Source organism: Geotrypetes seraphini, chromosome 5 (genome assembly GCF_902459505.1).
Source record: "Geotrypetes seraphini chromosome 5, aGeoSer1.1, whole genome shotgun sequence".
Lineage (NCBI taxonomy): Eukaryota > Metazoa > Chordata > Amphibia > Gymnophiona > Dermophiidae > Geotrypetes > Geotrypetes seraphini.
The window spans coordinates 204,738,361-204,754,298 of NC_047088.1; the positions used below are offsets into that span (position 1 = coordinate 204,738,361).

Consider the following 15,938-nt stretch of genomic DNA (forward strand, 5'->3'; position numbering starts at 1 on the left):
TTGTAAGTGGTAGAGTCAGTCTTTCATTTTTGTCAGTCCCACTGCATCTTTTTTCAGGGTTGTTTGCAAATATTGAAAGCTAATCTTTCATACCTTTTGAGATGAACCATATGGACTTCTGGCCACATAGCACTTTCTGCTGCTTGAATAATTTTTGCTCACTCATTTTACAGAATCTGGGAACTTTCTGCTTCTGGTGACAAGCCGCAATCAAATTGTCTCTAACAACATCACCTCCCAAGCCCAGAACATTTATTCATTGGTCCAAAATGGTCGTAACATAGTAGCTATTGATTTTGATTCGGTTACTAATCGTATTTATTGGTCTGATGTAACAGAAGATAAAATTTGGAGTGCTTTTCAAAATGGAACAGACAGAAAAGTGGTAAGTTTATCAAGAATTTTAGTGTTATTTTGCATTCTTTTTTTTAAGTTCAATATGTTTATTGGTTTTAGAATAATACAGTTAAAGAAATACATGACAGAATCATACAGAATGATAACAAGTCAATGAAAGGAGATACAGAGAATAAGATGACAGTCTAGAACACAAATAGGACAGTCAATAGTGCTAAGTGGTATTCGCAAAAGATTTCAAACAAGGTGAATAACCCATACTTAAGAACATAATTAGGAAAAGAGTTATTTTGCATTCTTATAATATAGCACTAACTAAATTTAAAATATATTGGACAGTATTTAAGAGGAAAAAATATTGGAAGGTATGATGATGGACCCCAGAGAAACTAATGATTGTAGGACGGGGCTCTTTTACTAAACCAGGGTAAATCCAGCAGTATAAGGAGCAAGACTTGGCCACGGTATCCCTCTTTACCCCACTGGAGCTCCCCAACATGACGTATCGGACCCAGCCACAGGAAGTCCTGCCCAAACACATCTTGCCCAATCTTTGGCCCATATAGGGCCAACAATGAGAGAAGTATCAGAATCAAGCAGGGTAAAGAGGAAGACATGTCCCTCCTTACCCCACTGGAGCTTCCCAGGTGACGAATTGGGCTCTGCCGCAGAAAGTCCTATCCAACTACATCCGGGCCAATCTTCAACCCATAAAGAGCCGATGACCAAGCAGTCCCTCCTACTAGCAGGCCCCACCTAAGGGCCACACCCTTTGTGTGTCCCTTCGTGTGAACTGAATGGACCAAGTGGATCGAGTGGACAGACCAGAGTAATCATTTTAAGATTGAGCTTAATTAAAATTGTATATAGAGTTATTGAGATACCTAAAGATATGGTGGCTACAGATTTACTGTTTAGCTGTGATAGGTCTAGTCTTTCTTAAAGTGGGAGTAGTTGGGGCATATAGTAACCTTATGCAAATAATGTTATATTAGTAAACAAACTAATGAATCTGAATAGAGTACATCACTTTAAAAGCCGAGGTGGCCTGAGACATATTCAGGAAAACTTGATTGATCAAGACACTACTCAGTGGCATAGTGAGAGAGGTTGGTGCCCGGGGCAGTGGCACCTGGAATTGCTGTGCCGCGTGCTCCCCCTCTCTTCCCTACCAGTTGGGTGCCTCCTTGCCCCCCCCCCCCCCCCCCCCGCGGGAGATATTCAGGAAACCACTCAGTGCTGAGCAACAGTGCCAAAATGCGCTTCTGCTTGGACCGCGCAGCGGCTGAAGAAGGAACTTGGCAATGACCGACCTTGGATTAGCAGTGGGGCAGGAGCCCACTATACCTCTGGACCACCAGGGAGTCCAGCAGCAGGGGAGTTACAATAGATGGGGCAGGGAGAGGGTGCAGAGCCTGGCGGCCCAGCGGAGGCTTGAAAGGGGATGGGTGGGTGCTGGCCCGAATATAAACTGGGACCCCCATTTTGGGCCAATTTTTTGGTCCCAAAATCTTGGAGCAGCACAGGATTTGAACTCACAACCTCAAGGTGCTGAGGTTTTAGCTCTAACCACTATGCCACACTCTCCTCCGATTAATCATGGAGATCTGTTTCTTCACTTGTGAAATGAGATAACCTTTACATCCAATCAGGAATGTTCATAAAAGGGTATTGATATTTGCATTGCAAAACAATTTGATTTCATGGTGATGTGTTTTTAGATATAGAGGGGGAGAAAGAGAGAATGGTTCCAGGGATGACTTCTTATCTGAAGGTAAAGAAAACAGAATTATGCAGTTTATATCATAGAATAAGTTTGGTAAAATGTTCAAAGAGGGAATTCATAGATTTCTAACTAGATATACAGTATGTGGTAATCATCCTCAAAAGTTACTCCATCTGAAGGGAAATTTTATATATATATATATATATATAAAAGGTGCCAACATTTACATATACAAATGTTTAGAACATTTACCATGTATGTGCATATTCCTAATTGGCACGTAAGTGCTATTCCGTAAATGCACCATATCTCATATGTGCATGGTGGCAGAATCTGGGTGGAGCTTATTCTTGCATGTGTATCTTGTGGAATATTATTTATTATTTTAGATTTAGCTCATACCTTTTAGTTGCAGCTCAAGGTGCATTACTGTACATTTAAGTACAGGCAGTCCCTGGATTAAGAACGAATTCTATTTTTAAAACTGTTCTTAAGTTGAATTTGTATGTAACTTGGATCCTGTACAGTATACCATCTATAAAAACATTAAAAGTTAAAAACATTAAAGATTAAAGAAACAGTTCTCAAAATACTGTAGTTTAAATAGAAAGAAAAAATAGGAAGTTTACATATTAGTTCTTCATCCATCCCACTGTTCCCTCTCTAACACCACATCCAACATTTCTCCCTCTCATCTCTCCTCTCCATGCATCTGTACCTCACGCCTCTCCCACCACCATGTCCAATATTTCTCTCTCCCTCCCTATGCCCAACAATTCTCCTCTTTCTTCATTTCTCCTTGTGCACCATCTCTTTCCCTTTCACTAAGACACCCTGCCCAGCCCAACAAGTCTCCCTTTCTATTCCTTCCTCCACCTCAACATCTCTTTCCCTCATTCCCTCCATTCTATGTTCCAAGTTCATGCTGCACTCCCTCCCTCCATATATCTCTCTTTCCCTCTCACTCATACACCCATGCACAACAATTCTCCCTTTCTATTCCCTTCCCCACCTCAGTATCTCTTTCCCTGGCTCCCTCCATTCTTCCATCCTATGTCCCAAGTTCATTCTCCCCTCCCTCCATTCTGTGTCCCAGGTTCATGCTCCCTCCCTCTTTCCTTCCATCCTTTGTCTGAAGTTTGTGCTCCCTCCTTTCCTGTGTCTCAACGCAAGACTTCTTATGCTTCCCACCCTCTGTTCTGCATCCCCAATTTATGCCTCCTTCTCTCCCGTGGGTGTTTATTTCCTCTAGCTGGCTCCCTCCTCCCAGCCTCACTTCTCTTCACAAAGCTGCGGCCATGGTTCCTACACGCGACATGTGGCTAACCCGGAAGCTTTCCCTCTGACGTCAGGTAAAACTAAGATTCAGAAAGTATTTTCTGATGGATCTTAGATTTCTCATCACAAGGAAATATTGTTTTATTATTGATTGTACATGGCTCTTCATGGATAAGTGGTTATCAATGTCTAGTCCTAAGATTCGGGATTGTAGTTCTAATAGAAAGTCTGTGTCACCTACTGTAATCCTTGGAGTGTAGAGTGGGTCAGTTGAGGGTCCTAGACATAGGAATTTGGTTTTATTCTTATTTAGTTTGCGGTGGTGGGCTGAGGTCCAGTTTTCTATGATGTGGACACATTTTTTGACAGTGATGAGGGTGTTGGCTAATGCAATTATTACAGGTAGCATGATCGTTATGTTGTCTGCCTAGATGAAATGTTTTATTCATGTGAAATCTAGGTTGGTTCCCAAGGATTGCATTTAGAAGGTTGAACACTGATGGTGAAAGTGGGGATCCTTGGGGGACCCTGCTGGGAGGGTACCAGCTGTCAGAAAGTTCACTATCCTTACATTCAGCATAGTTCCGAGTGGTTAGGAAGCCTTGGAACAAAGAGAGGACTGGGCTGCTAAATCCAAAATAACTGAAGATTTCAGACATTTGATCGAAGTCTGCTAGGTCAAATGCGCTGCTTAGGTCGAATTGGATTATGATTGCCTAGTAGTTCTTTGCTGTATGTTACTAGTACTGCGACCACTGTATTGGTGCTGTGAATTTTCCTGAATCTCGATTGTGAAGGTTGGAGGATATGCAAGCACTGTATGTAACATTTGAGTTGTTCTGTGACATGTCCTTCCTTCGTTTTGATAAATAGGGGGATGGAAACTGGTGGCTGATAATTTAGGGGTGATATTTGATGCAAGACTGCCTTTTGTACAACAAATAGCAAATGTGGTATGCTTTGCTTTTAGTTCCTTGAGATAAATCCATAGGCTATGGTCATTCTTTTCAGCAAGCTCTTTATGGATGTTTAATGCAGGCCTTAGTATTAACAAAGCTTGTTTACTGTAATACTATATATCTGAGTGTGTCGCAGAATAACTTGAGGCATTTGCAGTTGGTACACAATACTGCTGTACTGTTGATTTTTGGAGTAAAGAAGTATGACTCCTCTTTTGTATCACATTTATTGCCAGTTGCCAGTAGAGTTCGGGGTAAGGTTTAAAATTATTACGGTATTCTCATTTTAAAGAGTGTTGGATAGCCTGTGTATTTGGCAAAGTTGCTAGGGAGGTATGAGACATTCTGCCCACTATTATCTAGTGGTCAGGATCTCTTTTCTCTTCCTTCCTTCCCTAGAGAATAAATTGAAGAACAAATGACTAGCAGCGTTTGGGTATGTGGGCCTTTGGTTGTGGAATTCATTGCCCCTTGAGATTTGTTTGGCAATTCAGTTTCTGTATTTTAGAAATGGTGAAGGCCTGGTGATTTGTGCATTATTTCCAAGGCTATATAGAGGAGTGAGAAAAGGGCAGTGGATGGGAGTTTGAAGGTAAGAGTTTTATGGGTTGAGGGTTTGTTTTATACATTAGCGTTTTTTTAAATTGTGTTTTCTATTGTAACCATCTTGGTGTTAAATTTATGGAAGGCAGATTATCACATCTTTGGAAATAGATGAATAATGATGCAAAATAAAGGGGAGAGAAAGAGAGTCTTTAAAACTTTCATAAAAAAGAGTTATTTAGCTTGCCTAAGATATGTGAGAGACCTCTGAGCTCTGCTTTGTCTTTCTTCTGACCCAATAGAATGTTGAAAAGGAATTATACATTAGAGGCTGAAAGCACCTGTCTGTCTGGGAGCAAAATAACTTTCTGAAAACTTCATGCAATAGGACCAAATTTGGCATGGGTTAGAACAGGGAAATACAAATCAACTTGAAAATGGGCCAGATTATACAGGAAATTGCAGTGAAATAAAGTCCCCAATAAAAATTCTCAGATGCATTTCTATGGAGAAGGCTGTTCCAGCAGCTGCAACACTGAAACATAGCAGTTGGGGAATTTCTCCTCTCAAAGTGCCCCTCTCTTCGCTTTTCATAGACCGAGACACACACAGACACATTCATGTACACATACACAAATACAGACATAAACATAAACATACACACATGCATGCCTAGAGGCATTGGAAATGATTCCAGGAGCTATACTGCACATGCTGTTCCGACCACAACCACCCACCCACCCATCCACAATTGCTACCTCAGTATCTCTGCTGAACTGGTTCTTAGTGATTCAGATGTATATTTTCATTGTTGTCCATTTTTCTGTGAAATATAGCAAAAGAATCACATAACTTTATTAATTGCTGCCATGTATGATGACACTTATTGACTGAACCCTGTACCTTACAGTATGAGCACTGGCTTCTATTTAGGAGAAGTACAGTAATACCTGTTGTTTTAGGACAGTGGCACCATGTAGTTAAACTGTAAAATCTATCCCCTGAAATGTGTGGATGGTGACATTTCATGGTTTGCTATATTTTTATAATTTATTTTATAATATTTTTTTATTCTTTGGAACCACTCCAGCCACGGTAGTGATGCTGCTGTGGTAAATGCACTGAAGCCCATTTAATTCATTTGGGTTTTGGCGCATTTAGCACAGCCAGCATCATTACCCCAGCTTTGTAAAAGGGGCCCTTCATTTCATTCTGCCCAAAATTATTCCAAATTTCAAATTTAGATGAATGAAGCCCTACAATGATGCAGCATTTCATTTGGCCAGTTAACCATGGGGATCTGTTTCTTCTTCACTTTCAATACACTTGTTATTTCATTTCAAATCAGGAATTTTCATGAAAGGGTGATGGTATATGCACTGCAGAACCATTTAATATCATGGTGATATGTTTTAGGATAAGGAAGGGGAGAAAGGAAGAATGGTCCCAGGGATGACTTCTTAATTTAAAGGTAAAGAAAACAGAACGTGCATTATATAGCGTAGAACAGTAGTTTAATGCCATAAAAATGTTTATATGTAGCTGCTTGAAAGATGCTCTCTAAAATTTAAAAGGTGGCTTTATTTCCCACAAAACTGATGATTTCAACCGTTCTTCATCCAACATGTAAACAGTAGCATGATTTAAATTAAAATGACCAATGATAAACAGCAGTTAACTTTGGCATTTTTCCAATCAGGTGTTTGACAGCGGTGTCACTGTGACTGAAAGTTTGGCAGTAGATTGGGTAGGCCGTAATCTCTACTGGACCGATTACATCCTGGAAACAATAGAAGTCTCAAAACTGGATGGGACCCATAGAACTGTCCTGATTAGTGAAAATGTAACAAATCCAAGGGGTCTAGCATTGGATCCCAGAAATGAGTAAGATATATTTTTTGGGTTTTCTTTTTCTGATGTAGAATTAATGAAGAATAATGAAATATGATGAATGAATTCATGCAAAGTAGGATTTTAAGAAATGTCCAAGATTATTTTTGTTTTAGTTAAAGGAGCTTTCTGACTCATTTTCAAGTTTTTTCATGGCACAAACCCTTAACACTTCCTGTAAAGTTAGCACAGTGTGTTGGTTCAACAGGTTTTACACAAGGGGGAAATGAATTTGCATGAGATGGGTTCCTGGATCATGAAGGTTTCTTCATCCTGTTGTCAGATTAAACTCAAAGAGCCAGCTTTCAGGACTGGAAACAAACACTTAAACATAGCACAATTAAGAAATTCATTATTTCAGCTAATCCAATTGTGATATTTTTGTCCAGTTTTTTAAAATATGAATTCAAATAGGAACAATTTATTTCTGGTGCTTAAAAACTGTAGCACAAGGAAGTTTTAAAGTCCAACATCATTTCTGCCGTGACGTGGTAGAAGAATTGTGTGAATAACAAAACAATTTAAACCAACTACAGCACCTACTTTTAAGCAGTGCATGAAACATGCTGTCACAAACAAAATAATCTTATGTAGCTTTATTTGGAGGCCCAATATAATAACTGGGTAATGGTTCAAACAGTATGTCCCAAAAACGGTCAGAACCATACAAAAACAAAAAAAGAGACCATAAAATATTTAAATACCTTTAAACCAAGAAGATGCTCAGATCCAATGGAAAAGAAAATCTCCAAACCAGGGACAAACCCCTGTAGGGTCTATCATTGCACCATCCTCAAAAGGTAGAAAGATGATTTAAAATTTATTCATTGCATCATTGTGTTGTATATAGTGTTCTTGTAGATATCCAATGTTGTAAAACTGTGTAAGAAGTGTCAATACAGCGTATGCTGGCGGGTTCTAACTCGTTTTGCCGATAGGCTTCTTCAGAGAACCCCCTCGCGCTGGTTGTAACATCAAGTTTGATTCCTTCCTAACAAAAGAAGATAGAGAAACACCATTTCAAAATTTAAATCATGACAATCTTCTATCAAAACTCATGATGCTGTCGGTGAAATACCTCACTCTTCACCCCTGACTGCTTACTTCCTGTTGATGTCAGGAGCAACTGATCCCTCGGTATTACTACTATGACTAAATGTCAATCATCGGTGCAGAAACGCCCACCACTCCACTTCCCGATTCAATTCTGTAGGGGCCACTGTCTTCCAATGAAATATCCATGACTGTTCTTTTTTTCCATAGCCAAGCCTGCTAAAGAGCAGTCATGGATATTTCATTGGAAGACAGTGGCCCCTACAGGATTGAATCTGAGTTTAGACGCTTTGCGGAACCCACACAAAATTCCAGGACCAAACATGCCCATTTTCAAAACTGCAAAATGTCTAGCTTGCATTTTTCAAATATGGATGTGTTTGTGCTCAGTGCATCTATCTTTTTGAACCATTTTCCAAAAATCAAACATGTCCAAAAGAAAAACACACAGAACAAGATATTGGGATATAGGAGGGGCCAGCATTTTTAGTAGACTGGCCACGCAAACATCCCAGCAGAACAATGGGGCAACATAGGAGGCACTGCAGTGAACCTCACATAAAAAATGTCAGGTACACTATAGCTGCTACTACTATTGCTACTATTAATTATTTCTATAGCGCTACAGACGTACACAGCACTGTACAGAGTCACAAAGAAGACAGTTCCTGCTCGAAAGAGCTTACAATCTTAACAGACAATTACATTACATTACATTACGGATTTCTATTCTGCCTATACCTTGCAGTTCAAGGCGGATTACAAAAGATTTGACTGGACATTTTCCAGTGAAGATACAATTTTTTTTTAACAGAGGAGAGATAGCTGGATAGATTCCTAAGGGGACTTAGGGGTTGGATAGTAAAATGACAGTGCCGAACTGTCAAATAGACAAATAGACAAATAGAATACAGTTAGAGTAGGTAAGACAGACAAGACAGACAAAAAGGATGTCATGGATGAAGTTAAGGGAAACGGCTGATCTGCTGGCTAGGTTGATGGGCAGTGGGGAGTAGGGTTATGGATTGAAGTCTATATCAAAAAGGTGGATTGTCAGTCTGCTTTTAAACAAGGGAAGGGGCTTGGCGGACAAACTCAGGCCTAGGGGGCAGTTAGATGAAAGGAATGAAGTCTGGAATTGGCAGTGGAGGAGAAGGGTACAGCTAAGAGCAGCTTATCTGAGGAACGGAGTTCTCTGGGAGGTGTATAAGGAGAGAGAAAAGAGGAGAGATATTGAGGGGCAGCAGAATGAACACACTTGTAGGTCAGCAATAGGAGCTTGAACTGTATGGGAAGGCAGATAGGAAGCCAGTGAGAGGGGGGGGGGACATGAGTGTAGCGAGGTTGGTAGAAGATGAGTCGTGCAGCAGAGTTTTGCACCAATTGCAGGGGAGAGAGGCGGCACTGTGGGAGACCAGTTAGAAGTAGATTGTAGTTATCTAAGTGTGAGCTTACGGGTTCAGGTAATGTGCTCAGAAAGGAAGGTGCCCCTTATATTGTATGATGAGCCTTCCAAAACCCATCCATAAACCACTGTACTGAACTACAGCTATATGTGGGTACAGTGGGATTAGGATGGGATTTGGAAGGCTCACAAATTCCACTGTAAGTGTAGTGGATAGAGTGAAGTATGGGTCTGGGTCCCTATCTCTATGGCTGACTACGCCGCCCACCAAGCTACTTCAGGAACCTGCGTGCTACTCTACTAGGACTGGCCATAATATCTGAAATGATAATGCAGGCAGGTATGTACTGCTTCATTCACATATTTGGAGGGGTTGGGAGGGGGTCAGTGACCTCAGGGGGAGTGTGTGTGTGTGTGTGTGTGAGGGGGGGGGGGGGGTTCATGCCTTCATTCCTCCAGTGGTCATCTGCTTAGTCTGGCCACTTTTTTGACACTTATTTGTTGTTAAAACAGGTCTAAGCTGTGTCCTGGGCGTATTCTTAAATGTTCAATTATAGTAGAAAAGTGTCAAAATCATAAGCCCACCTTATTCCTTCCCAGACCACATCTCTCACAAATCCTCTTGAGATTTAGATCCACTGCAGGCAAGAACCACAGAAATCTGTCTAGAAATTAGTTGTTGAAAATAGCGAATTGGAAGGGTTTGGCGAGAAAAATGTCCATCTGCCCCCTTTACAGCTGTTCGATTGATTTTTGGTTTAAAAAAAAATGACCATATTAGTCCATATTATCGTTTACTTCATTGGCTGCCTTTGGAGGCAAGAGTATTATTCAAATTTTCCTGTATTTGCTTTAAGCTGATATCAGGATTGTCTCCAGCTTACCTTTTTCCTCATTTTGTGTTGCATAGACCAGTGTTCTTCAACCTTTTTACACCTATAGACCGGCAGAAATAAAATAATTATTTTGTGGACCAGCATCGGTCCGCAGACCGGCGGTTGAAGAACACTGGGCTAAGTCGTGGGCCAGACCCTGCCCATCTCTACCCAATCTCCACCCCAGACTCTGCCCCCATAGTCCTAATTGTAACACTATTTTTTTCCATTCATTTTTCATATATACACACAATATAATCTTATTAACAACGCATTGATCGCACCGCGGACCGGCAGTTGAAGAACACAGTTTTGGACCTGATGCACATGCCGGCCCTGTGGACCGGCAGGAAATTTCTGTGGACCGCCACCGGTCCATGGACCGGTGGTTGAAGAACACTGGCATAGACCATCAAGGGAAACTAGAAACTTCTACTTATTTGCTTATCCTAAATTAATGGGTGTAGATATAAGACCTTCTTAGTTAAGACCCTAGCATTTCAAGCTAGTAGGCAACAATCTTGGTTAGGTAAATGTATTCAGTAAGCTATGTTATCCTATTGCAGTTTTTGGAAATTAATTAAGACCACTTTGTTCGATAAGTTTATTACTTAGTGAGTTTTATTATTGAAATTCTATTTTACAAATATTTGTATTTTTTACTGTATTATGGTATTTCGCTGATTGTCCAGCTCTTTTTAGTGTAAACTACCTAGAACTTTTGGTTATGGTGGTATAAAAGAATAAAGTTATTATTATTATTATTTATGTCACATTTTGGACATTTTTCTTTTCTTTTTTTTTTAATGTGCCTTATAGTGTGGTACACATTTGATAGAATGTGATAGTTTCTGATTTCGGTGCAATAGAGTTTAATTTTGCCTCATTATGTTCTTATGAAGAAGCTGCAGCTTGCTGTGGCTTATCCAGCTCTTTCTTTGTGGCCCCCTCAATGACTTCTCAGACTTTGAACCCCTCCCAGGAGAATTTTAGAGGCAGTTTTGGGGTTCAGTGGGAAATGCGATGGTCTGTCTTCTGACATTTTATAATTGTCAGGTAAATCCATGAACTGGGCCTCTGTTTTTAGTTTCCAGATCCAGTTCCTGTTCCTATACCCATTCTATACATGTCCTCATGGTAGAATGTAGTTAATTTCATTTTATAACTGTTTATTAGTTTTATACAAACAATTTATACAAAGTACAAAACAAAACATCTTGTAAACATTTTGTAATTTAACTCTGTGGCAAAATATGTTTGCTTTCTTTTTTCTTTTTCAATTTTTTTTGTACCATTAGTAATCAGTTCCTTTTTGCAGTGCTCGTGTGATGTTTTGGACAGACTGGGGCAGAAGTCCTCGGATTGAAAGAGCCAGCATGGATGGCACAAGGCGAACAGTTATCATTAGTGACAAAATCTACTGGCCTAATGGGCTGTCGATCGACTACCCAAACAAACTGATCTACTTTGCTGATGCCTACTTGGACTACATTGATTTTTGTGACTACGATGGAAACAAGAGGCATCAAGTTCTAGCAAGTGATTTGGTAAGAGTGTAAGAGTCTGGATAAAAAGCATGGTGTGTGGGGCGATGATCATTCAAATTCCCAAGTTTAAACCAACATCATCTACCCAAAGTGGTAGAGATACAGAGAAGAAGAATCTCAACTTGGTAGGCTGGACTGGCCAGCTGGTCCTTATTGGCCATCATTTACCATGTGACTATGTGCATCACAGTATAAGATCCTATCCTATCTGCCACCATGCACATATCTCATATGTGCATGGTGGCAGAATCTGGGTGGAGCTTATTCTTGCATGTGTATCTTGTGGAATATTATTTATTATTTTAGATTTAGCTCATACCTTTTAGTTGCAGCTCAAGGTGCATTACTGTACATTTAAGTACAGGCAGTCCCTGGATTAAGAACAAATTCTATTTTTAAAACTGTTCTTAAGTTGAATTTGTATGTAACTTGTTCTCTGCTCTTTTTCTCTGCTCTTGTTCTCTGCAGTTCTCTGCTCTTTTTCAGCGATCAGCTCAGAGTGGGCCCTGGAATAACTTGAGTACAAATACTGTATAATGGAATAACAATAATGGGGTCCTTTTATTAAGGACTCGAAGAATAACAATAATGGAGCCCTTTTATTAAGGTGCACTAAGCCCTAATGTGGGCTTAACACATCAAAAAAGGCTTACCGCAGGGCACACTAAAATATCATGTGGTAATTTCCTTGCATGCATTAATTGCATGCTATTTTTTTGAATATTTATTTTTTGGAAGCGCGAACCAGCTAGCGCATTCAGGTTAGCTTGGTTATTACAGGGTTAATATGGGAGCATTTACCTTCTCCTAAATAGGAGGTGGTAAAAGCTCCTGCTTCACTATTTTGGCTGGTCCTGCACACTAATGAAAAAATTAGTGCGGGACTGGCAAAAATAATAAAGAAAAAGACTTATTTTATAGTTGCGGTAAAAATGGGCTTAGAAATGGGACTTAGAATGGGAAAGTGATGTATTAGGACACACTAACGGCCTCTTTTACAAAGCCACACTAGCAGCTGTGCTGCGCTAATGGCCCCAAAGCCCATAGAGATTTAAAGGGCTTCGGGGCCATTGCCACGCAGCAGCCGCTAGCGCAGCTTTGTAAAAGAGGCAGTAAGGGTCTGATTCTCAAAATGACATCCTGATTGTAGATGGTGGCAGGCATCCTACCGCAATCTAACAGATCAATCGGGATGCATGTTTTTTGTTTTTTTTTAATTGATGCGGTGAACGACGCCTACGATGTAGGTGTCTGACTTGCAACTACAGAAGCACCTAGGCACACCTACGGACGCCTAATGCTGGCGTAGGCGTGATTTATGCTGAAAATATACTGAGCACTGAGCACTTTAAAACAAATTGAATGCTTCAAACTGGACGTATGGTGGATGGAGTAATGACAAAAAATTAACATATGAATTAGTAGGAAGATTTAAATTCACTCTGAGCCAGTGACGATTTTACCACGTTAAGCTCACTGCTATGAAAGTTTATTGATGCGGTGGAGTGGTGGGGATGAGGCTCAGAAAGTGATATAAAGATAATAGGCAGCTATTTTCGATAGCTGTTTAACTGGGAGTTTTTTAGAGGTGTTTTTGAGAAGATTGTGAAGTTATTGCCTCTAAGAAAAAAGAAATAGTTAAATTACCGTACATCTTTTAGGATAGGCACTTTTTTAGGCATGAGTAAGACGCCTTAAATCTAGGCCTGTAAAACACTCTGTACAAAAAAATAGATGTGATTCTAGACGCAGTGCCTACCGGTGATTGACACGTGGTAGGTGCCCATTTTGCAGGCGCCTACTGCGGCAGTTGCCATTTCCAGAATCAGGCCCTAAGCTCATTTTATACTGCAGCTTAGTAAAAGGCCCCAATGTTTTCTCAATATCATTTGTAAAGTATGGCCATAGAGTTTTATTTGAAAAATGCTGGACTACCCACAGGAAAACATGCCTCAATAGAAGCTAGTAAATTGATTTGGGTAAAAGGCAAATGCCACACCTATTTACAAATTAAAATGTATTGTTGCTTGTTGCATTTCCATCTGCATTGGCCTTGGTATTATTAAAGAGTTTGGAGCACTGTGTTTGGTTGACAGTGTATGTGTTTGCTGCCTACTAGGTTCTCCAACATCCACATGCTATAACTCTCTTTGAGGATTTTGTATACTGGACTGACAGATTTACTAGACGAGTTATCAGAGCCAACAAATGGCATGGAGGAAACCAGAGTGTCATGATCTATAATATTCTGCAGCCCACGGGGATTGTTGCAGTCCATCCTGTTAAGCAGCCTAGTGGTAAGTTTCTCAGCGTTACATTAAAAACATCAGTGCAAGTCTTCTAAAATGAAAAAGCACCAGGGGCACAATTTCTTTGCCTTATTTTTCTAACTCCTGTTCTAGTAAGGTCAGAAAAAAATGCTTATGGTAATTAACCTTGCACTTCCTGACCATATGAGGCTGGATTCAGTGGCGTTGTAATGGGGGGGCTGCCTTGCTAAGGGCACAGCATCCTTTCTCCTCTCCACTCCCCGCTCCTCTCCTTGCCGCGCACGTGCCCCTTGCCTTCCCCCGTACCTTTTTTTACTTTCCCGGCGCGAAGTTGCTGCCTAGGAAGTGATGTCAAAGGGCGAGCCGACCAATGTGGGCATGCTACTCACGCTGGAAAAGTTAAAAAGGTACGGGGAAAGGGAAGAGGGGGGTGCGCGAGCTTTAGGGGGTGGGGTGGAAGAGGGGTGCCGCTCACCCTTACTACGTCAGTGGCTGGATTTGTGTAAGCTAGAGTCATACCAAATGAAATATTTTACTATCCTTTCTAATACAAGTGTGGGACAGTGGTTGGAGCTAAAGCCTCAACACCCTGAGGTTATGGGTTCAAATCCTGTGCTGCTCTTTGTGACCCTGGGCAAGTCATTTAATCCTCCACTACCCCAAGTACATTAGATAGATTGTGAGCCCACCAGGACAGATAGGGAAAGTGCTTGAGTACCTGAATATAAACCACTTAAGCCATAAGTAGTAGAGAAATATTTAAATAAATAAATTATTTGGCCGAATACAAATACCGATTATGAATAATGGGAACTGAGCTTTAACATAACAAAAAGTAAAAGAAGCAACATGAAATCAGAGATCAAGTGTTTATTTCAATAGGATTTAGGGCAGTACAGATTATTAGTATTCAAATGTAAATAACTATTTTGACGAATACTGATAATGTATTCAGGGTACTATTTGGGGCCAAATTGAATTGAATATAAATATTTTGTACAGCCCTAGTGGAAACAGCTTGTGTTTTGACACTCAACTCTCCCTTCTATATCCTTATTTAAAACTGTTTATAAAACACCCATCATATCCCATTATTGATTAAGTACAACAAAATATAACACAAAAATACATTGTGAAGCTGACATATATACAAGAATATAAAAATACTCATCCTACGATGTGTAGGTAGGTGGGTCTGAGAGAGGATATGGGTGTTTTCTGTGTAGTTGTGGGGACAAGTGACAGGCATATTCTATAAACTGCACCTTACTTCAAATACAGTTTATAGACTAGCGCTAAGCACTGATTTTTTTAGGGTGCAGATTTTTTAGGCGACACAAATAAAATTTAGTTCAAAATATTTGAGAAAATTTGCATATACATTTTTGAACATCCCGAAGTATGCCCTCCAAACTACCTTATCTCTGGCCTCAGGGATGCTTCTAGAAAAAGTGCATGGAGAACATTAATCACCTGTGAATTTGAGTGTTACCCAAATATGCTTCAGGCATTTTAAGGCAAAGCCATTTCAAAGTATAAACCTCAGTTTTTTTGCATACAAGTGACTTTTCAAATGATCTACTACTGCTACTTTTAATTATTTCTGGAGCGCTACCAGATGTACGCAGTGCAGTAGAGAGTCATGAACAATACAGTGTCTGCTCAAAAGAGCTTACAGTCTAAACCAGTGTGCCGCAAACTTTTTAAGGTGCGACACATTAATCTCGCGGCCGCAGCTGGATGACACACGGAAATGCACTGACATCGATCTGATAAACATCATGACATTTGCACATGCGCGGATGTCCTGAGCCTCCTATTACCGCCAGTGGGGGAGGGAGGGGGTGCTGCAGAAAGAGAGATGAGGAGAAGGAACAGAGGTGCTGGCGAGGAGGAGAGGCACAGGCACCGGCTGACTGACTACAGGACGTGCCTATCAGCGCAAGAGGTGTATCCTGTAAGCAGTCAGCCAGCACTGGCATCTTGTGGCACACCTGGAATTTGCCAGGGCGCACTAGTGTGCCGTGGCACACAA

General features: G+C 40.6%; 1 protein-coding gene across 3 annotated transcripts in view; it reads left to right on the forward strand.

The window, feature by feature from the left end:
• LRP2 (LDL receptor related protein 2) overlaps positions 1-15,938 on the forward strand; it is a 442,478-nt gene that overhangs the window by 182,024 nt on the left and 244,516 nt on the right. For all 3 annotated transcript variants that reach the window (XM_033945766.1, XM_033945765.1, XM_033945768.1), the window contains 4 exons: positions 174-385; positions 6,563-6,747; positions 11,405-11,633; positions 13,753-13,930. In XM_033945766.1, coding sequence (XP_033801657.1) covers positions 174-385; positions 6,563-6,747; positions 11,405-11,633; positions 13,753-13,930 — 804 coding nt within the window. The remainder of the gene's footprint in view (positions 1-173; positions 386-6,562; positions 6,748-11,404; positions 11,634-13,752; positions 13,931-15,938) is intronic.